The sequence below is a fragment of the Scyliorhinus torazame genome, chromosome 14 (genome assembly GCF_047496885.1).
Source record: "Scyliorhinus torazame isolate Kashiwa2021f chromosome 14, sScyTor2.1, whole genome shotgun sequence".
Taxonomy (NCBI): Eukaryota; Metazoa; Chordata; class Chondrichthyes; order Carcharhiniformes; family Scyliorhinidae; genus Scyliorhinus; species Scyliorhinus torazame.
Genome location: NC_092720.1, coordinates 220884982 through 220908766, shown reverse-complemented (window position 1 = coordinate 220908766; position 23785 = coordinate 220884982). Strand labels below are relative to the sequence as shown.

The window sequence follows — 23785 nt, the reverse complement described above, 5'->3', positions numbered from 1 at the left end:
AGGGAGTGCTGCACTGTCAGAGGGTCAGTACTGAGGGAGTGCTGCACTGTCAGAGGGTCAGTACTGAGGGAGTGCCGCACTGTCAGAGGGTCAGTACTGAGGGAGTGCCGCACTGTCGGAGGGTCAGTACTGAGAGAGTGCCCACTGTCAGAGGGTCAGTATTGAGGGAGTGCTGCACTGTCAGAGGGTCAGTACTGAGGGAGTGCCGCACTGTCAGAGGGTCAATACTGAGGGTGTGCCGCACTGTCAGAGGGTCAGTACTGAGGGAGTGCTGCACTGTCAGAGGGTCAGTACTGAGGGAGTGCTGCACTGTCAGAGGGTCAGTACTGAGGGAGTACCACACTGTCAGAGGGTCAGTACTGAGGGAGTGCCGCACTGTCAGAGGGTCAGTACTGAGGGAGTGCTGCACTGTCAGAGGGTCAATACTGAGGGAGCGCTGTACTGTCAGAGGGTCAGTACTGAGTGAGTGTTGCACTGTCAGAGGGTCAGTATTGAGGGAGTGCCGCACTGTCAGAGGGTTAGTACTGAGGGAGTGCCGCACTGTCAGAGTTTCAATACTAAGGGAGTGCCGCACTGTCAGAGGGTCAGTACTGAGGGAGTGCTGCACTGTCAGAGGGTCAGTACTGAGGGAGTGCCGCACTGTCAGAGGGTCAGTACTGAGGGAGTGCCGCACTGTCAGAGGGTCAGTACTGAGGGAGTACCGCACTGTCAGAGGTTCAGTACTGAGGGAGTGCTGCACTGTCAGAGGGTCAGTACTGAGGGAGTGCTGCACTGTCAGACTGTCAATAATGAGGGAGTGCTGTACTGTCAGAGGGTCAGTACTGAGGGAGTGCCGCACTGTGGGAGGGTCAGTACTGAGGGAGTGCTGCACTGTCAGAGGGTCAGTACTGAGGGAGCGCGGCACTGTCAGAGGGTCAGTACTGAGGGAGAGCTGCACTGTCAGAGGGTCAGTACTGAGGGAGTGCCGCACTGTCAGAGTGTCAGTACTGAGGGAGTGCTGCACAGTCAGAGGGTCAGTACTGAGGGAATGCTGCACTGTCAGAGGGTCAGTTCGGAGTGAGTGCCGCCTTGTCAGGGGGTCAGTACTGAGGGAGTGCTGCACTGTCAGTGGGTCAGTACTGAGGGAGTGCTGCACCGTCAGAGGGTCAGTACTGAGGGAGTGCTGCACTGTCAGAGGGTCAGTACTGAGGGAGTGCTGCACTGTCAGAGGGTCAGTACTGAGGGAGTGTTGCACTGTCAGAGGGTCAGTACTGAGGGAGTGCTGCACTGTCAGAGGGTCAGTATTGAGGGAGTGCCGCACTGTCAGAGGGTCAGTACTGAGGGAGTGCCGCACTGTCAGAGGGTCAATACTGAGGGAGTGCCGCACTGTCAAAGGGTCAGTACTGAGGGAGTGCTGCACTGTCAGAGGGTCAGTACTGAGGGAGTGCTGCACTGTCAGAGGGTCAGTACTGAGGGAGTGCCGCACTGTCAGAGGGTCAGTACTGAGGGAGTGCTGCACTGTCAGAGGGTCAGTACTGAGGGAGTGCCGCACTGTCAGAGGGTCAGTATTGAGGGAGTGCTGCACTGTCAGAGGGTCAATACTGAGGGTGTGCCGCACTGTCAGAGGGTCAGTACTGAGGGAGTGCTGCACTGTCAGAGGGTCAGTACTGAGGGAGTGCTGCACTGTCAGAGGGTCAGTACTGAGGGAGTGCCGCACTGTCAGAGGGTCAGTACTGAGGGAGTGCCGCACTGTCAGAGGGTCAGTACTGAGGGAGTGCTGCACTGTCAGAGGGTCAGTACTGAGGGAGTGCTGCACTGTCAGAGGGTCAGTACTGAGGGAGTGCTGCACTGTCAGAGGGTCAGTACTGAGGGAGTGTTGCACTGTCAGAGGGTCAGTACTGAGGGAGTGCTGCACTGTCAGAGGGTCAGTATTGAGGGAGTGCCGCACTGTCAGAGGGTCAGTACTGAGGGAGTGCCGCACTGTCAGAGGGTCAATACTGAGGGAGTGCCGCACTGTCAAAGGGTCAGTACTGAGGGAGTGCTGCACTGTCAGAGGGTCAGTACTGAGGGAGTGCTGCACTGTCAGAGGGTCAGTACTGAGGGAGTGCCGCATTGTCAGAGGGTCAGTACTGAGGGAGTGCCGCACTGTCAGAGGGTCAGTACTGAGAGAATGCCCCACTGTCAGAGGGTCAGTATTGAGGGAGTGCTGCACTGTCAGAGGGTCAGTACTGAGGGAGTGCCGCACTGTCAGAGGGTCAATACTGAGGGTGTGCCGCACTGTCAGAGGGTCAGTACTGAGGGAGTGCTGCACTGTCAGAGGGTCAGTAATGAGGGAGTGCTGCACTGTCAGAGGGTCAGTACTGAGGGAGTGCTGCACTGTCAGAGGGTCAATACTGAGGGAGCGCTGTACTGTCAGAGGGTCAGTACTGAGTGAGTGTTGCACTGTCAGAGGGTCAGTACTGAGGGAGTGCTGCACTGTCAGAGGGTCAGTACTGAGGGAGTGCTGCACTGTCAGAGGGTCAGTACTGAGGGAGTGCCGCACTGTCAGAGGGTCAATACTGAGGGAGTGCCGCACTGTCAGAGGGTCAGTACTGAGGGAGTACCGCACTGCCAGAGGGTCAGTACTGAGGGAGTGCTGCACTGTCAGAGGGTCAGTACTGAGGGAGTGCTGCACTGTCAGAGGGTCAATACTGAGGGAGCGCTGTACTGTCAGAGGGTCAGTACTGAGGTAGTGTTGCACTGTCAGAGGGTCAGTATTGAGGGAGTGCTGCACTGTCAGAGGGTCAGTATTGAGGGAGTGCCGCACTGTCAGAGGGTCAGTACTGAGGGAGTGCCGCACTGTCAGAGGGTCAGTACTGAGGGAGTGCCGCACTGTCAGAGGGTCAGTACTGAGGGAGTGCCGCACTGTCAGAGGGTCAGTACTGAGGGAGTGCTGCACTGTCAGAGGGTCAGTCCTGAGGGAGTGCCGCACTGTCAGAGGGTCAGTACTGAGGGAGTGCTGCATTGTGAGAGGGTCAGTACTGAGGGAGTGCTGCACTGTCAGAGGGTCAGTACTGAGGGAGTGCTGCACTGTCAGAGGGTCAGTACTGAGGGAGTGCCGCACTGTCAGAGGGTCAGTACTGAGGGAGTGCTGCACTGTCAGAGGGTCAGTACTGAGGGAGTGCCGCACTGTCAGAGGGTCAGTACTGAGGGAGTGCTGCACTGTCAGAGGGTCAGTACTGAGGGAGTGCCGCACTGTCAGAGGGTCAGTGCTGAGGGAGTGCTGCACTGTCAGAGGGTCAATACTGAGGGCGAGCTGCCCTATCGAACATAATAGTGTTCCAGATGAAATATTAAATTGAGGCTGCATCTGCCTGCTGCGGAAGATGTAAAGATCCCGTGACTTCTATTAACTGGGCCAAAATCTATCCCTCAACCAACATCAATAATACAGATGATCTGTCCGTCTGTCACAGCGCAGTTTGCGATATCTTGCTACGTACAATCTGGCCGCTGTGTTCCCGATAATTAACAAACGCGACTCCATTTCACAAAGGACGTGGTTTACTGTGAAATGTTTGGGGAATCCTGAGTCTGTGCACGGTGCTGTTAATTGCTGATTGTCCAGTTCTGCATGATGCTGACAGTGAGATGACTGATGTGTTTCTCATTGTGTCCGTGTCCTCACAGAGCGACGAGAAGAACGACTGCTGGATCTTCTCTCTGGCCGTGCTCCTGAGTAGCACGTTTGTGTACAACAGCGTGGGCACTATTGACCAGTACGCTGTGGACAAACTCCAGTATCCTTTTATCTGCTTCTCGCTGTCAGGACGAATATCTTCACTCAGCAAGTGGTGGGAATGAGGAGTGAGCGGTAGAGGTAAGAGACTGGATACGAACATGAGGAAGATAAAAGTTCCTCAGTGTGGGAGGGAACCGTGAACTGTGGCCTACTGACTTTCTGATTGACAGATTCCCAGTGGATCAATTTTCGAACGGAATGGGAAATGTACGCCTGTTATCCAGCCCCACAACTCTGCAGGTCGTATGAACAATTTAAAAGTCCAGTTTACTCACCATGATGGCCAGTTATTTATCTTCTTTCCTGGTCCCCGAAATGAAGAGTCTTAAACCAGGATTTGTTCTCGGAATGATCGTTTATTATAAACAAGGCTTCTTTAAACAAGTTGCACGTGTTGGTAAACACACAATTCTAATCGGGATGTATTAATTTTTATTTCTACCCAAAGATGACACATACGCAAAGGACAAACAGAGAGAGTTTCTCTGCAGAGCTGGGCTTTAGAGGCTGGGCTTTGTAAAATAAAGGATAAAGTTCACAGGGTCTTGCCAATGTTGATCTGGAGTTCCATGCCTGAAGACGGACCATTGGTCCTGGCGTTCTCCTGGGAGTTCTGAGCTTTGCATGCATAAATGCAGACCAGCTTGAGGGCTCTCTGGCAACACACGATTTTAGACAAGGTAGAATTAGAGGGAGTCCTCGTTAGCGAGAGCGTCAGTTAGCATAACCTTCTTTCCTCAGCTTGTTCCCCAACAAGACTGAAGTCAAAACCAGCAGATTCACAACTTCAAATTTTTCTCATGTGACTTCCAGCAGATGGCATTTTCAGTTTCCCCCTCTCATCAATGACAGTGACTGCAGTTTGTAACAACCCTGACCAGCCCTACAGGGATAACCAGATTGATCTCCCAGTGGGGCGCGTGGTATACGAGCTCTCTCGCTGATGGACGTTAAAAGCCGGCCTAGATTTTGATCGGCATGATCGGTAGTTTTGGTTGTGATCTATCTGCTGTACGCAACAAAGAACAAAGAACGATACAGCACAGGAACAGGCCCTTCGGCCCTCCAAGCCTGTACCGGTCATGATACCACCCTTGGCCAAAACCCTCAGCACTTCCTTGTGCCGTGTCCCTCTATACCCACCCTGTCCATGTGTTTGTCAAGATGCCTTTAGAACGCCGTTAATGTATCTACTTCCACAACCTCCCCTGGCAACGCGTTCCAGACACTCACCACCCTCTGTGTAAAAAACCTGCCTCGCACATCTCCTCTAAACTTTGCCCCACGGACCTTAAACCTCTGCCCCCTGGTGACTGACCCCTCCACCCTGGGAAAGAGTGCCTGCCCACCCACTCTATCCATGCCCCTCAAAATCTTGTAGACCTCTATCAGATCACCCCTCAACCTCCGTCATTCTAATGAAAACAATCCGAGTCTATTCAGCCTCTCCACATAGCTAACACCCTCCAGACCAGGCAACATCCTGGTAAACCACCTCTGCACCCTCTCCAAAGCCTCCACATCCTTCTGGTAGTGTGGCGACCAGAATTGGGCGCAATATTCCAAGTGCAGCCCTACCAAGATTCTATACAACTGCAGCATGACTTGCCACATACTAAATGGTATTATAAAGTAAACAAAGACCAAATGTTCCCCCTTGTGGGGAAATCTGGAATGACAGGTCATGGATATGGGTTGAGAGGCGGTAGATTTAGAACTGAGATGACTTTATAATCCCATTTATTGCGGCCTTTTCTTTTGTATATAAATAAACCTCTGTTTGAATCACCTTCTCGCATCTCCTGAGCTTTTATACAGTTCAGAACAATTAGCCAGGTCGTCCTCAAGTACCATAGTTTGGGGATATTTCTGGGACGAGGCCTGCTTGTTGGCAGTTCCCAGCTGAGCTTGTCGCCGTCTTAAAGGAATCCCAGATGTACAAATCACGCTCTGCCTTTCTACTTGGTGGAGGAAATGTTCAGGGCGGGATTTTCCGGCCCATCCCGTCGGATCTTCCGCTCGTGCTGAAGGCAGCTCCTGCATCAGGTTCCCGGTGACGGGATGGGCGATCCGTGCAGAAAATCCCACTCGGTTGGGGGGAGGGGGGGGGAATCTGCTTCTCTCATGTTTTAGACACTGGATCAGAAATAGAAATCGGCTAGGAGATACGGTGTAAATAATGTTCTCCTCAGCACAGGAACATAGGAATTCGGAGCAGAAGTCGGAAATTCTGCCCTCCGAGCCTGTTCTACCATTCAAACAGATCCTGGCTGATATCTTCCTGGTCTCAGATCCACCTCCCTACTTGTTCCCTATATCCTTGTAACCCATTTTTAAATCAGAAATATATCTATATCCTTCCTAATGACTCAGATTCCACCGCACTATGGAGCAGTGAGTTCCACAAATTCACCACTCTGCGAGAAGTATTCCTCCTCATCTCAGTTTAAATCTACCGCCTCTCAACCTCTATCCGTGACCTCTCGTTCCGGATTGCCCCACAAGGGGGAACATTTGGTCGACGTTTACCTTTTTCGATCCCATTTAGTATTTTATACACCTTGATCAGATCTCCTCTCATCCTTCTAAACTCCAGCGAGTAGAAACCCAAACTGTTCAATCTCTCCTCATCCGTCAACCCTTAGTATAGGTCAGGAGGCTCTGCCTTATACATTAGTGCAGATCAGGGGCTGGTTTAGCACAGTGGGCTAAATAGATGGCTTGTCAAGCAGACCAAGGCCAGCAGCGCAGGTTCAATTCCCGTACCAGCCTCCCCGAACAGGCGCCGGAATGTGGCGACTAGGGGCTTTTCACGGTAACTTCATTTGAAGCCTACTTGTGACAATAAGCGATTTTCATTTTTCATTTCATCCCCGGAATCAATCTGGTGACCCTCCTCTGAACTGCCTCCAAAGCCCCCACATCCCTCCTCAAATAAGGAGACCAAAACTGGATATAATACTCCAGATGTTGTCTCACCAACACCCTATACAATTGCAACAACACTTCTCTACTTTTATACTCCAGTCCTTTTGCAATAAACACTAACATTCCATTTGCCTTTCTTATGATATTTTGTACCTGCATACAGACCTTCTGCGATCCATGAACAAAGCCACCCAGATCCCTCTGCCCAGGCTCATGTTGAATCTGCTTTCCATTTCAATAATAATTTGCCTTTCGATTTTTTCGGCCAAATTTTGACCCTATCTCCTAGCCTATCTGTACTTGTCTGTAAAATCTTTACCTCCTCTTCACTGTCTACTTTCCCACCTATTTTGTATTTGCAAATTTTACTATGTTACACTCTGTCCCTGCTTGCAGACCATTTATATAGATTTTAAACAGTTGAGGTCCGAGGACTGACCCTGCGGCACCCCACAAGTTGCAGTGAAAGAAGGACCCATAATCCCAACCCTCTGCTTTCTATCAGTCAGCCAGTCCTCAATCCAATCTGGTATTCTACCCTCAACCCCCCTGTGATCTCACCTTCTGGATTCAATCTTTTATGTGGCACCTTGTCAAACTTCTGGAAGTCTAGATACACCACATCCACAGGTTCCCCATTATCCACCTTGCTGATTACGTCCTTAAAGAACTCAAGCAAGTTTGTCAAGCAGGACTTATGCTTCATAAAACCACACTGACAATGGTGGATTGGGCTTTGGCTTTCCGAATGTTCGGTCATCTCCTCCTTAATGATTAATTCCCACAACCGCCCCGCCACAAAGGTCAAGCTAACCGGTCTACGGTTTACGACTTTTTCCCTCTCTGCCAATTTGAATAGGGGAGTTACATTAGCGTGTTTCCAATCCACCGGGACCCTTCCAAAATCCAGGGAATTCTGAAATATCATAACCAATGCATCCACTATCTCTGCTGCCGCCTCCCTTAATACCCTAGGGTTGCAGGCCATCCGGTCCCGGAGACTGATCTGCCCTGAATCCCATTATTCAATACCGTCTCCCTAGTGATGTTTTTTGCACTCAGTTCTCTGTAGTTTTTGGAAATGTTTTATTATCCTGTACTGCGAAGACAGAGGCAAAATATTAATTCAGTGCCTCCACCATCTCTGTGTTCACCATTATTAACTCACCAGTATCGTCCTCTAAAGGGACAATATTTACTTGAGCTATTCCCTTCCTCTTTATATACTCATGGAAGCTCTTGGTATCAGTGTTTATGTTTTCTGTTAGTTTCCTTTCGTAGTTCATCCTCGCTCTTTTGATTTTATTTTAGTAGCCTTTTGCTGAACCTTAAAGTTCTCCCAATCCTCCAGTTGGCCGCTAGTTTTTGTAGTATGGCATTCCCTAGCTTTTGCCTTTATGTTTTCCACTCCCCTCCAGTTCTGTGCCGATTACCATAAATCTTTGCTTCCTGAACCTCTTGCCAGTGGAACCAGTTTCTTCTCATTGTGTCCACCTGGTGGCGGGTGTCTGACATGATGACAATCGATGGTAAAAGTTGAAGGGAAATCCCAGTCTCATAATTTACAATAAATGTCAAAGAGAGACCTGATCATGTGACAGTCCGAAGTTCGATTTGTGACTGAGATTGTGCTTCATCGCACAGTTTCTGCAGTCCAGAAGGAGCCCATTCAGCCCATTGTTTCTGCTCTAGCTCTCTGAGGTAGGATTTATCTGGTTCCACTTTCCTGTCTTCTCACCGTAACCCTGTACATCCTTCCTGTTCAGTTAACTGTCCGATTGCCCATTGAAAGTTCTGATAGAACTTGTCTCCACCACGCTGTCAGACAGTGCATTCCAGACCTTAACCACCCACTGTGTGAACCTGCCTCCACCACACTGTCAGACAGTGCATTCCAGATCCTAACCACTCGCTGTGTCAACCTGCCTCCACCACGCAGTCAGACAGTGCATTCCAGATCCTAACCACTCGCTGTGTCAACCTGCCTCCACCACGCTGTCAGACAGTGCATTCCAGATCCTAACCACTCGCTGTGTCAACCTGCCTCCACCACGCTGTCAGACAGTGCATTCCAGATCCTAACCACTCGCTGTGTCAACCTGCCTCCACCACGCTGTCAGACAGTGCATTCCAGACCCTAACCACTCGCTGTGTCAACCTGCCTCCACCACGCTGTCAGACAGTGCATTCCAGATCCTAACCACTCACTGTGTGAACCTGCCTCCACCACACTGTCAGACAGTGCATTCCAGATCCTAACCACTCGATATGTGAACCTGCCTCCACCACACTGTCAGACAGTGCATTCCAGATCCGAACCACTCACTGTGTGAACCTGCGTCCACCACACTCTCAGACAGTGCATTCCAGATCCTAACCACTCACTGTGTGAACCTGCGTCGACCACACTCTCAGACAGTGCATTCCAGATCCTAACCACTCACTGTGTGAACCTGCCTCTATCACACTGTCAGACAGTGCATTCCAGATCCTAACCGCTCGCTGTGTGAATCTGCCCCCACCACACTCTCAGACAGTGCATTCCAGATCCTAACCACTCGCTGTGTGAATCTGCCTCCACCACACTCTCAGACAGTACATTCCAGATCGTAACCACTCACTGTGTGAACCTGCCTCCACCACACTCTCAGACAGTGCATTCCAGATCCTAACCACTCACTGTGTGAACCTGCGTCCACCACACTCTCAGACAGTGCATTCCAGATCCTAACCACTCACTGTGTGAACCTGCCTCCATCACACTGTCAGACAGTGCATTCCAGATCCTAACCACTCGCTGAGTGAACCTGCCTCCACCACACTGTCAGACAGTGCATTCCAGATCCTAACCGCTCGCTGTGTGAATCTGCCCCCACCACACTCTCAGACAGTGCATTCCAGATCCTAACCACTCACTGTGTGAATCTGCCTCCACCACACTCTCAGACAGTACATTCCAGGTCCTAACCACTCGCTGTGTGAATCTGCCTCCACCACACTCTCAGACAGTGCATTCCAGACCCTAACCACTCACTGTGTGAACCTGCCTCCACCACACTCTCAGACAGTACATTCCAGGTCCTAACCACTCACTGTGTGAACCTGCCTCCACCACACTCTCAGACAGTGCATTCCAGATCCTAACCACTCGCTGTGTCAACCTGCCTCCACCACGCTGTCAGACAGTGCATTCCAGATCCTAACCACTCGCTGTGTCAACCTGCCTCCACCACGCTGTCAGACAGTGCATTCCAGATCCTAACCACTCGCTGTGTCAACCTGCCTCCACCACGCTGTCAGACAGTGCATTCCAGACCCTAACCACTCGCTGTGTCAACCTGCCTCCACCACGCTGTCAGACAGTGCATTCCAGATCCTAACCACTCACTGTGTGAACCTGCCTCCACCACACTGTCAGACAGTGCATTCCAGATCCTAACCACTCGCTATGTGAACCTGCCTCCACCACACTGTCAGACAGTGCATTCCAGATCCGAACCACTCACTGTGTGAACCTGCGTCCACCACACTCTCAGACAGTGCATTCCAGATCCTAACCACTCACTGTGTGAACCTGCGTCAACCACACTCTCAGACAGTGCATTCCAGATCCTAACCACTCACTGTGTGAACCTGCCTCTATCACACTGTCAGACAGTGCATTCCAGATCCTAACCGCTCGCTGTGTGAATCTGCCCCCACCACACTCTCAGACAGTGCATTCCAGATCCTAACCACTCGCTGTGTGAATCTGCCTCCACCACACTCTCAGACAGTACATTCCAGATCGTAACCACTCACTGTGTGAACCTGCCTCCACCACACTCTCAGACAGTGCATTCCAGATCCTAACCACTCACTGTGTGAACCTGCGTCCACCACACTCTCAGACAGTGCATTCCAGATCCTAACCACTCACTGTGTGAACCTGCCTCCACCACACTGTCAGACAGTGCATTCCAGATCCTAACCACTCGCTGAGTGAACCTGCCTCCACCACACTGTCAGACAGTGCATTCCAGATCCTAACCGCTCGCTGTGTGAATCTGCCCCCACCACACTCTCAGACAGTGCATTCCAGATCCTAACCACTCGCTGTGTGAATCTGCCTCCACCACACTCTCAGACAGTACATTCCAGGTCCTAACCACTCGCTGTGTGAATCTGCCTCCACCACACTCTCAGACAGTGCATTCCAGACCCTAACCACTCACTGTGTGAACCTGCCTCCACCACACTCTCAGACAGTGCATTCCAGATCCTAACCACTCGCTGTGTGAATCTGCCCCCACCACACTCTCAGACAGTGCATTCCAGATCCTAACCACTCGCTGTGTGAATCTGCCTCCACCACACTCTCAGACAGTGCATTCCAGACCCTAACCACTCACTGTGTGAACCTGCCTCCACCACACTCTCAGACAGTGCATTCCAGATCCTAACCACTCACTGTGTGAACCTGCCTCCACCACACTGTCAGACAGTGCATTCCAGATCCTAACCACTCACTGTGTGAACCTGCCCCCACCACACTGTCAGACATTGCATTCCAGATCCTAACCACTCGCTGTGTGAATGTTTCAGTATTTGGAAGGTTTGACTGTATCTCGACTCTTCCTCCCGTTAACTCCACCCTTGTGTCTGCTCAGTTTCTCCTCCGTCCCTGCTGAAACTGTTCATCTCTGTCTCTCAGCTGCTGTGCTGCTTCCACCTTCTCTTCTCTCAGTCCAGCTGAATCTCCCCTTTCACCACTGCAGCTCTTCCACTGGCTGATCCTCCAACAAGTCGCTTCCCGGCAGACTCCTTCCACGTTCTGCCGTTTGCTCAATGACAGTTCCCCGATCTCTGAGCTGACTTGTTATTTGAACAACAACCAGTTTGTGGGCAGCTGTCACCTACATGTTGTAAAGTCATTGCCTGTTGTAAAAGTCTGTAGTCAGTCATTTCCTTAACAGGACCCAGCTTTATCTCCAATCTGACGGAGCTCATCAAAGTGAAGTCCAATGAGGGAGATGATGACGGCGATGATGAAGAGCTGGATTTATTGAAGATCTCTCCGGCCTTTGTTTGGACAGTGCGGGATTTCACCCTGGAACTGAAAATCAATGGGCAGGTTGTCACAGCAGATGACTATTTAAACCATGGCCTTCAACTCAAAAAAGGTAGCTGCACAACTACAAATGTCCAATATATTTCACCCATGAGAGAGTGTTAGACTGTGTTTGACTGTGTTACACTGCGTTAGACTGTGTTCGACTGCGTTAGACTGCATTCGACTGGGTTAGACTGCTTAGACTGTGTTACATTGCGGTAGACTGTGTTACATTGCGGTAGACTGTGTTAGACTGTAACACTGCGTTAGACTGTGTTCGACTGAGTTAGAATGTGTTGACTGAGTTAGACTGTGTTCGAGTGTAGAATGTGTGTTAGATTGTGTTAGATTGTATTAGATTGTGTTAGACTGTGTTAGACTGTGATAGACTGTGTTAGACTGAGTTACACTGTGTTAGACTGTGATAGGCTGTGTTAGACTGAGTTACACTGTGTTAGACTGAGTTACACTGTGTTAGACTACGTTAGACTGTGATAGTCTGTGTTAGACTGTGTTAGACTGTGTTAGACTGTGATAGACTGTGTTAGACTGTGATAGACTGTGTTAGACTGAGTTACACTGTGTTAGACTGAGTTACACTGTGTTAGACTACGTTAGACTGTGATAGTCTGTGTTAGACTGTGTTAGACTGTGATAGACTGTGTTAGACTGTGATAGACTGTGTTAGACTGAGTTACACTGTGTTAGACTGTGTTAGACTGTGTTAGACTGTGATAGACTGTGTTAGACTGAGTTACACTGTGTTAGACTGAGTTACACTGTGTTAGACTACGTTAGACTGTGATAGAGTGTGTTAGACTGAGTTACACTGTGTTAGACTGAGTTACACTGTGTTAGACTGAGTTACACTGTGTTAGACTACGTTAGACTGTGATAGTCTGTGTTAGACTGAGTTAGAATGTGTTAGACTGTGATAGACTGTGTTAGACTGAGTTACACTGTGTTAGACTGAGTTACACTGTTAGACTACGTTAGACTGTGATAGACTGTGTTAGACTGTGTTAGACTGTGTTAGACTGTGTTAGACTGTGTTAGACTGTGATAGACTGTGTTAGACTGTGATAGTCTGTGTTAGACTGAGTTACACTGTGTTAGACTGGGTTACACTGTGTTAGACTGAGTTACACTGTGTTACACTGTGTTAGACTGTGTTAGACTGTGATAGACTGTGTTAGACTGTGTTAGACTGTGTTAGACTGTGTTAGACTGTGTTAGACTGTGATAGACTGTGTTAGACTGTGATAGTCTGTGTTAGACTGAGTTACACTGTGTTAGACTGGGTTACACTGTGTTAGACTGAGTTACACTGTGTTACACTGTGTTAGACTGTGTTAGACTGTGATAGACTGAGTTACACTGTGTTAGACTGAGTTACACTGTGTTAGACTGAGTTACACTGTGTTAGACTGAGTTACACTGTGTTAGACTGAGTTACACTGTGTTAGACTGAGTTACACTGTGTTAGACTGAGTTACACTGTGTTAGACTGTGATAGACTGTGTTAGACTGTGATAGACTGTGTTAGACTGTGATAGACTGTGATAGACTACGTTAGACTGTGATAGTCTGTGTTAGACTGAGTTACACTGAGTTAGACTGAGTTACACTGTGTTAGACTACGTTAGACTGTGATAGTCTGTGTTAGACTGTGATAGACTGTGTTAGACTGTGATAGACTGAGTTACACTGTGTTAGACTGTGATAGACTGTGATAGACTGTGTTAGACTGTGATAGACTGTGTTAGACTGTGTTGGACTGTGTTGGACTGTGTTGGACTGTGTTGCACTGTGTTGCACTGTGTTGCACTGTGTTGCACTGTGTTGCACTGTGGTAGTCTGTGTTGCACTGTGTTGCACTGTGGTAGTCTGTGTTGGACTGTGGTAGTCTGTGGTAGTCTGTGTTGGACTGTGGTAGTCTGTGTTGGACTGTGGTAGTCTGTGTTGGACTGTGGTAGTCTGTGTTGGACTGTGGTAGTCTGTGTTGGACTGTGGTAGTCTGTGTTGGACTGTGGTAGTCTGTGTTGGACTGTGGTAGTCTGTGTTGGACTGTGTTGCACTGTGGTAGTCTGTGTTGGACTGTGTTGCACTGTGGTAGTCTGTGTTGGACTGTGTTGCACTGTGGTAGTCTGTGTTGGACTGTGTTGCACTGTGGTAGTCTGTGTTGGACTGTGTTGCACTGTGGTAGTCTGTGTTGGACTGTGTTGCACTGTGGTAGTCTGTGTTGGACTGTGTTGCACTGTGGTAGTCTGTGTTGGACTGTGTTGCACTGTGGTAGTCTGTGTTGGACTATGGTAGTCTGTGTTAGACCTTCCCCCAGCTTGTTATCACCACTATTTTCCATTCCGGGCCGGTACACCTCCAGAATAGTAAAGCTCAGGAGACCATTCAGTCCATCGAGCAGATGCTAGTTCTGTGACAGAACTCTCCAATTTGTCCCATTTCCTCTTCCCTATTCCATTACCCCTGAAAATATCTCCACTTCAAATAGTCCTCAAACTCCCTTTGGACAGTTACAATGGAATATGCTACCCTTACCCTTTTAGACGCTGCATTCCAAATCAGAAAACTCAGGTGTCAAAAATATTCTCCTCATTCCCCCCTCCAGTTATGTTGCAAGTTCCCATAAATACTCCACTCTTGCCAGCGGAACGTTTCTTCTCATTTTATTACAGATTAGTGACAGTGGCGGATTTCAACTTCCCCAACATTAACTGCGGTAGTCATGGTGCGAAAGGTTTAGAGGGAGCTGAATTCTTGAAATGCGTCCAGGAGAGCTTTTTAAGTCGGCACGTCAAAATGGCGTCCCGCTCTCTCACGGCAATGGGGAGATTGGGCGAGGGGAGCTGGCCAGTATACAAAACGGGGCTATTCCTCGTTGTGGCCCCTTGTACCGCGCGAGTCACATTGAATAGCCGTGTGATTCATGGCACTGAGAGCTGCAGGAAACACGTGGCTCAAAGCGTTTACTGTGGGATTTATTCCCCTTTAGCTGAATCGAGCCCTTTGATAAAATGAAAGAGATTAACACAGACAGAGAGGAGGTTCTGAGTGACTCACCTGATGAAGGAGCAGCGCTCTGAAAGCTAGTGATTCGAAACAGACCTGCTGGACTTCCACCCGGTGTTGTCAGATTTCTCACTCTTCTCAAAAAGGTGGCAATTATGAATAAATGTTCCAAGATTGAGATGCTTGGATTTTTGGGGGGGGGGGATGTGGAGCTGGGCCAGCATTTGTCACAGAGTATGTCACATAATCCCTCCAATGCAGAAGGAGGCCATTCGGCCCATCGGGTCTGCACCGACCCATCGAAACAGCACCCTCGTTAGGACCAGTCCCGCACCCTATTCCCATAACGCCACAAAACCTTTGGACGCCAAGGGGCAATTTAGCTCGGCCAATCCACCTAACCTGCAAATCTCCCGCCTGTGGGGGGGGGAAACCGGAGCACCCGGAGGAAACCCACGGAGAGAATATGCAAGCTCCACACAGACGGTGACCCGAGGCTGGAATTGAACCCGGGCCCCTGGCGCTGTGAGGCAGCAGTGCTAACCACTGTGCCGCCAGTCATCATTGATTGCTTTGAACGAAGTGGTTTCCAAGGACATTTCAGCGGAAGTTCAGAGTCAGTCGTGTTATTCAGGATTTGGAGTCTCATGTAGGCCAGACCAAGTAAGGACGGCAGATTTCCTTCACGAGAGGTGATTCAGGACACAGATTTACAAGAATGGTTGCACGGACTTTTAATTCCGGACTTTAATTCAATTCAACTTTCACCATCTGCTATGGGTAGGATTTGAACCCAGTCTCTGGGTTGCTAGTCCAATGACATCACTGCAGGGCTGAGCGGTTTAATTTTCTCTTTCACCCGACTGCAGGTGTCTCGAAAAAGGTGATGGAACATAACCAGCCCCGTCAGTGCATCAGGAACTACTTCAGGTCTCGCAAGTGTTTTGTATTCGTTCAGCCAACGGCCAGTTCGAATCTAAACCAGGTGGAAAATCTCGCGGAAAGTCAGCTTGACCCCAAATTTGTTGACGTGTGCCATGAGTTCTGCGAGTACATCTACCTCGAATCACAGCCCAAGAGAATCAAAGGTGGTCACAAGATCAATGGTCGAAGTGAGTGCCCCAGAATTGGACAAGTTTTGTGTGTCCTCTCACTGAAGAGCTGTTATTATATTCAACATTGTTGTAGACACCCACAATTTAATGGCAGTCAGTGCTGGATTGGAAGTTGTGTTTTATACTGATCTGTACATCTGCAGGTATGTAAGGGGTTAACATCAGTGAGTAAGTGCTAGATAACCACTAGATGGCAGCACCAGAGATATGTACATAAGCGACACTCAGAGAGGGTTCCCGCCTCTTCGTATCAGGAGTGATTAATTAGAGAGTTAGAGATATAGCTTAGCGAGCAGGTTAAACATTATATGTACTTAATCTTATTTATCTAATCTACAGTTATAGTTATGGCAGAGTGAACAAACTCATAGGTAATTTATAATTGTTACTCAGGAAACAGTATTTGCTTTATTTGAAGACTTTGAGTGCTACTGAACATCAAGCATACGGCCATTCTGGCTGTAAGGAGATGAGTGAGAAGATATTACTATATGTGTTATAGAACATAGAACAATACAGCGCAGTACAGGCCCTTCGGCCCACGATGTTGCACCGAAACAAAAGCCATCTAACCTACACTATGCCATTATCATCCATATGTTTATCCAATAAACTTTTAAATGCCCTCACTGTTGGCGAGTTCACTACTGTAGCAGGTAGGGCATTCCACGGCCTCACTACTCTTTGCGTAAAGAACCTACCTCTGACCTCTGTCCTATATCTATTACCCCTCAGTTTAAAGTTATGTCCCCTCGTGCCAGCCATATCCATCCGCGGGAGAAGGCTCTCACTGTCCACCCTATCCAACCCCCTGATCATTTTGTATGCCTCTATTAAGTCTCCTCTTAACCTTCTTCTCTCCAACGAAAACAACCTCAAGTCCATCAGCCTTTCCTCATAAGATTTTCCCTCCATACCAGGCAACATCCTGGTAAATCTCCTCTGCACCCGCTCCAAAGCCTCCACTTCCTTCCTATAATGCGGTGACCAGAACTGTACGCAATACTCCAAATGCGGCCGTACCAGAGTTCTGTACAGCTGCAACATGACCTCCCGACTCTGGAACTCAATCCCTCTACCAATAAGGGCCAACACTCCATAGGCCTTATTCACAACCCTATCAACCTGGGTGGCAACTTTCAGGGATCTATGTACATTAAACTCCATTTGCCACCTCTCAGCCCAGCTCTGCAGCTTATCTATATCCCTCTGTAACCTGCTACATCCTTCCACACTATCGACAACATCACCAACTTTAGTATCGTCTGCAAATTTACTCACCCACCCTTCTGCGCCTTCCTCTAGGTCATTGATAAAAATGACAAACAGCAACGGCCCCAGAACAGATCCTTGTGGTACTCCACTTGTGACTGTACTCCATTCTGAACATTTCCCATCAACCACCACCCTCTGTCTTCTTTCAGCTAGCCAATTTCTGATCCACATCTCTAAATCACCCTCAATCCCCAGCCTCCGTATTTTTTGCAATAGCCTACCGTGGGGAACCTTATCAAACGCTATGCTGAAATCCATATACAGCACATCAACTTCTCTACCCTCGTCTACCTGTTCAGTCACCTTCTCAAAGAACTCAATAAGGTTTGTGAGGCATGACCTACCCTTCACAAAGCCATGCTGACTATCCCTGATCATATTATTCCTATCTAGATGATTATAAATCTTGTCTCTTATAATCCCCTCCAAGACTTTACCCACTACAGACGTGAGGCTCACCGGTCTATAGTTGCCGGGGTTGTCTCTGCTCCCCTTTACGAACAAAGGGACCACATTTGCTGTCCTCCAGTCCTCTGGCACTATTCCTGTAGCCAATGATGACATAAAAATCAAAGCCAAAGGTCCAGCAATCTCTTCCCTGGCCTCCCAGAGAATCCTAGGATAAATCCCATCAGGTCCCGGGGACTTATCTATTTTCAGCCTGTCCAGAATTGCCAACACCTCTTCCCTACGTACAATGCCATCTATTCTATTAGCCTGGGGCTCAGCATTCTCCTCCACAACATTCTCTTTTTCCTGAGTGAATACTGACGAAAAATATTCATTTAGTATCTCGCCTATCTCTTCAGACTCCACACACAACTTCCCATCCCTGTCCTTGACTGGTCCTACTCTTTCCCTAGTCATTCGCTGATTCCTGACATACCTATAGAAAGCTTTTGGGTTTTCCTTGATCCTTCCTGCCAAATACTTCTGATGTCCCCTCCTTGCTCGTCTTAGCTCTCTCTTTAGATCCTTCCTCGCTACCTTGTAACTATCCATCGCCCCAACCGAAACTTCACACTTCATCTTCACATAGGCCTCCTTCTTCCTCTTAACAAGAGATTCCACTTCCTTGGTAAACCACGGTTCCCTCGCTCGACGCCTTCCTCCCTGTCTGACCGGTACATACTTATCAAGAACACGCAGTAGCTGATCCTTGAACAAGCCCCACTTATCCAGTGTGCCCAACACTTGCAGCCTACTTCTCCACCTTATCCCCCCCAAGTCACGTCTAATGGCATCATAATTGCCCTTCCCCCAGCTATAACTCTTGCCCTGCGGTGTATACTTATCCCTTTCCATCATTAACGTAAACGTCACCGAATTGTGGTCACTGTCCCCAAAGTGCTCTCCTACCTCCAAATCCAACACCTGGCCTGGTTCATTACCCAAAACCAAATCCAACGTGGCCTCGCCTCTTGTTGGCCTGTCAACATATTGTTTCAGGAAACCCTCCTGCACACACTGTACAAAAAACGACCCATCTATTGTACTCGAACTATATCTTTTCCAGTCAATATTTGGAAAGTTAAAGTCTCCCATAATAAGTACCCTGTTACTTTCGCTCTTTTCCAGAATCATCTTCGCCATCCTTTCCTCTACATCCCTAGAACTATTAGGAGGCCTATAAAAAACTCCCAACAGGGTGACCTCTCCTTTCCTGTTTCTAACTTCAGCCCATACTACCTCGGAAGAAGAGTCCCCATCTAGCATCCTCTCCGCCACCGTAATACTGCTCTTGACTAGCAGCGCCACACCTCCCCCTCTTTTGCCTCCTTCTCTGAGCTTACTAAAACACCTAAACCCCGGAACCTGCAACATCCATTCCTGTCCCTGCTCTATCCATGTCTCCGAAATGGCCACAACATCGAATTCCCAGGTACCAACCCATGCTGCCAGTTCCCCTACCTTGTTTCGTATACTCCTGGCATTGAAGTAGACACACTTCAAACCACCTACCTGAACACTGGCCCCCTCCTACGACGTCAAATCTGTGCTCCTGACCTCTATACTCTCATTCTCCCTTACCCTAAAACTACAATCCAGGTTCCCATGCCCCTGCTGCATTAGTTTAAACCCCCCCAAAGAGCACTAACAAATCTCCCCCCCAGGATATTTATGCCCCTCAGGTTCAGATGTAGACCATCCTGTCTGTAGAGGTCCCACCTTCCCCAGAAAGAGCCCCAGTTATCCAGAAATCTGAATCCCTCCCGCCTGCACCATCCCTGTAGCCACGTGTTTAAATGCTCTCTCTCCCTATTCCTCATCTCACTATCACGTGGCACGGGCAACAACCCAGAGATAACAACTCTCTTTGTTCTAGTTCTGAGCTTCCATCCTAGCTCCCTGAAAGCCTGCCTGACATCCTTGTCCCCTTTCCTACCTATGTCGTTAGTGCCAATGTGGACCACGACTTGGGGCTGCTCCCCCTCCCCCCTAAGGACCCGGAAAACACGACCCGAGACATCACGTACCCTTGCACCTGGGAGGCAACATACCAAACGTGAGTCTCTCACGCTCCCACAAAATCTCCTATCTGTGCCCCTGACTATAGAGTCCCCAATTACTAATGCTCTGCTCCTCTCCCCCCTTCCCTTCTGAGCAACAGGGACAGACTCCGTGCCAGAGGCCCGTACCCCATGGCTTACCCCTGGTAAGCCCCCCCCCCCCACAAGTATCCAAAGCGGTATACTTGTTTCTCAGGGGAACGACCGCAGGGGATCCCTGCACTGACTGCTTTTTCCCAGCCCCTCTTAGTTACCCACCTATCTCCAATCTTTGGTGTAACTAATTCCCTGAAGATGATATCTATGACCCCTTCTGCCTCCCGAATGATCCGAAGTTCTTCCAACTACAGCTCCAGTTCCCTCACTCGGTCTTGGAGGAGCTGGAGATGGCAGCACTTCCTGCAGGTAAAATCAGCAGGGACACTAACTGCATCCCTCACCTCAAACATCCTGCAGGAGGAACATTGCACTCCCTTCCCTGCCATTCCTCTAACTTTCTACCAAGATCTGGCTAACAACTAAATTAAATTTTTATAAAAAATAATAATAATATAATAAAATATGGTACTTACCTCAGACCAATGGGTTTTATTATTAGGTTAGAGGAGGAGGGCGGGTGGGAGACACTACACGTGTAGTGTCTCGGGTTTCCTCTCCACCAGAATTTATTGGTGAGGGTCTTCCCAGACGTCCGCGGGTCGACTTCCTGTTCCCGCCTAAAAAACTAATTTAAAAAAAAGAAAAATTCTCAGCTCCTGCTGAAATTGACTAACCAGCCAGCTCCACTCCCGCCGAAATCGACTGGCCTGCCCCTGCAAAGACAAGTGCTTTTAAAGGACAGACTTACCTCCCAGCAACCACTTCCGCAATGCTCCCGCTGAAACTGACTCACCAGCTGTTCTCACGCCGAAATTGACAATGTTATAATAATAATAATCTTCATTGTCACAAGTATGCTTACATTAACACTGCAATGAAGTTACTGTGAAAAGCCCCTAGTTGCCACATTCCGGCGCCTGTTCGGGTACACAGAGGGAGAATTCAGAATGTCCAATTCACCTAATAAGTACGTCTTTCGGGACTTGTGGGAGGGAACCGGAGCACCCGGAGGAAACCCACGCAGACACGGGGAGAACGTGCAGACTCCGCACAGACAGTGACCCAAGCCGGGAATCGAACCTGGGACCCTGTGCTAACCCACTGTGCTAACCGTGCCTCGCTCGCCCAGAGGATTTAACCGTCCGCATTTACAAATGTTCCGGAATGAACTCTTTGTTCTGTTGTTTCTTGCAGAGTTGGCGATCTTAGCTAAAGGCTACGTTGAAACCATTGCCAGCGGAATGGTACCTTGCATTGAGGATGCTGTTACCAGTATGGCTAAGATTGAAAACACAGCCGCCCTCGCAGAGAGCCTCGCTCACTATCAACAACAGATGGCCCTGAGGGTGAAGATACCGACTGACACTGAAGAGCTGGCAAAGATGAACACACTGTATTGGAAAGAGGCCATTGAACTCTTCATGAAGAATTCTTTCAATGACCAGGATCAGGTTTACTACAAGCAGCTGCTGGTGAGTCTCGACCACATTTAGACAATAAAATGAGGACATTAAAAAAGCATAGAACTGAGATGATAATTTTAATGACTTCAGCATGGCCCCATACCGTGCCCATTTCATCTTATGAGGAAAACGCTACCTGGCTCCCTAACGATGATCAAATATTCATTCATTCTTACATCTTGCACCCTTCAGGCCTGACTTGTTGATTTTCTAGACAACCCATACTCCTACTGACCCCCCCCCCCCTCCTTGACTCCTGCACTGCCTATCCTCCCACCCAACAGCAACCCCTCCACACACACCTACAATTGTCTACCCTCGGAGTTAGAATGCAGTCATAGACGCACACATGGAAAACAGAAGCAGGAGGAGGCCATTCGGCCCTTCGAGCCTGCTCCGCCATTCATTATGATCACGGTTGATCATCAAGTTCAATATCCTGATGCCGCCTCCCCCCCCCCCGATATTCCTTTGATTTCTTAAGCCCAAGAGCTATATCTAATGGTGGGAGTGAATTCCACACAGATTCACCAATAGGGGCTGTTTAGCACAGGGCTAAATTGCTGGCTTTGAACAGGGCTAAATTGCTGGTTTTGAAAGCAGGCCAGCAGCGCGGTTCAATTCCCGTACCAGCCTCCCCGAACAGGCGCCGGAATGTGGCGACTAGGGGCTTTTCACAGTAACTTCATTTGAAGCCTACTTGTGACAATAAACCATTTTCATTTCATTTCATTCACTCTCTGGGTGCAAAAATTTCTCCTCACCTCAGTCCTAAAAGGTTTACCCCTTATCCTCATCATGGAGTTCTGGACTCCCCCACCATCGGGAATGTTCTTTCTGAATCTACCCTCTCTAATCCTGTTAGAATTTTATAAGTTTCTATGAGATCCCCTCTCACTCTTCCGAACTCCATTGAATATAATCCAAACGACTTAGTCTCTCCTCTAGTGACAGTCCCGCCATCCCAGGAATCAGCCGGGTAAACCTTTGCGGCTCTCCCTCCACAGCAAGAACATCCTTCCTCAGATAAGGACGCCTAAATAGCACAGTCATCTCCTGATTTTCCACCTCTGTCCACCGCTGGATCTTATTGTCCCATCAAAAGTCAATGGACTTACCCCGTGATCCTTCCTGTTGGTGGGATCTCCTGATCCCGTTGTAGATAATCCCTGTGGCGGGATGCCCCGCGGGGCGACGGGCGAGCAACGCAAATGACCGCTGACTTCGACGGGACTGGTCGATCCATCTGACGGTCAATGGTGAACCGCCTCTGCTGCCCCCCACTGGAGGGGCCTGGAAAATCCCAGCCGATGTTACTGGATTAGTAATCCAGAGGCCTGCGATGATGACGTGGAGAGCTAAATTCAAGTCACATTATGGCTGATGGGGAATTGAAATTTGCTCAATAACTGTTGTTGAGCTCGCATATTCCTGGACTGGGTCTGCAGCCGCCACACCGAGTTCCCGACAGGTGAGACCATACGCGCCCCACGCCTTCGGGAACTCGGCTGGTCGGGGGCGGAGCATCGGGGGGGGGGCAGGCCTCAGGCTTTGGGGGGGGCGGAGCATCGTGAAAGTGGCGCCGCCCCCGATTCTGTCGGGAATTTGGATTCTGCGGCCCGTCGCTGAACCCGATCTCGCCGCCGCCGGCCGGAGAATTCAGCCTCTGGATACTTAAAAAAAAGATAGGAGCAGTAATGTCTTAAGTGGGTGGCAACGGCGCAAGTAATGTAGTAAAAGGTGCGTCTGGAGGAGTTGCTCACCCCACTCCACTTTCCCAAAGCTGTTTCCCCCGGCTCAACTCTCGCTTCGAAACTGGTGAATCGCTAATCTCTTCCAGTTCATTAACCTGAAGCTTTCAGCTCATGTAACCAGCCATAGAATCCAACATGAATCCACCTTGTCAGCTTCCACATCTGAGGGGAGGCAATGGCCGACTAGTAATGTCTCTGGATCAGTAGTCCAGATAACCAGGGTGATAAAAATCTGGAACTAAAAATCTAATGATGGCCATGAAACCATTGTTGATTGTCGTAAAAACCCACCTGGTTCACTATTACGCCCTTTAGGGAAGGAAATCTGTTGCCCTTTACCTGGTCTGGCCTACATGTGACTCCAGATCCACAGGTTGACTCTTAACTGCCCCTCAAGGATTGGCAATGAATGCCCTCTGTGAGAGCGGCTGTATTTTCAATCTTAGCCAAACAGGTAACAGCACCCGGGCGGCACGGTCGCACAGTGGGTAGCACTGTGGCCTCACAGCTCCAGGTTCGATTCCCGGCTTGGGTCACTGTCTGTGTGGAGTCTGCACATTCTACCCTGCGTGTCCTCCACACTCTTTTCCCACAGCCAACATTTCCTCCCTGTGCTCACCTTGAATATTTATGTTGTCTGAAATATCACGCTTGCAGTCCACAGACCTGTGGTAATGATCTGCCCAGGTGTAACCCGTCCAGATTGTGCTGGTCCCACCTCCCCCAGAACCGGTTCCAATGCCCCAGGAATTTGAATCCCTC

General features: G+C 49.3%; 1 protein-coding gene across 2 annotated transcripts in view; it reads left to right on the top strand.

Moving 5' to 3' along the window:
- Positions 1-23785, top strand: part of LOC140390542 (guanylate-binding protein 2-like) — a 111338-nt gene that overhangs the window by 70210 nt on the left and 17343 nt on the right. For both annotated transcript variants that reach the window (XM_072475714.1, XM_072475716.1), the window contains exons 4-7: positions 3649-3758; positions 11651-11850; positions 15677-15919; positions 21001-21278. In XM_072475714.1, coding sequence (XP_072331815.1) covers positions 3649-3758; positions 11651-11850; positions 15677-15919; positions 21001-21278 — 831 coding nt within the window. The remainder of the gene's footprint in view (positions 1-3648; positions 3759-11650; positions 11851-15676; positions 15920-21000; positions 21279-23785) is intronic.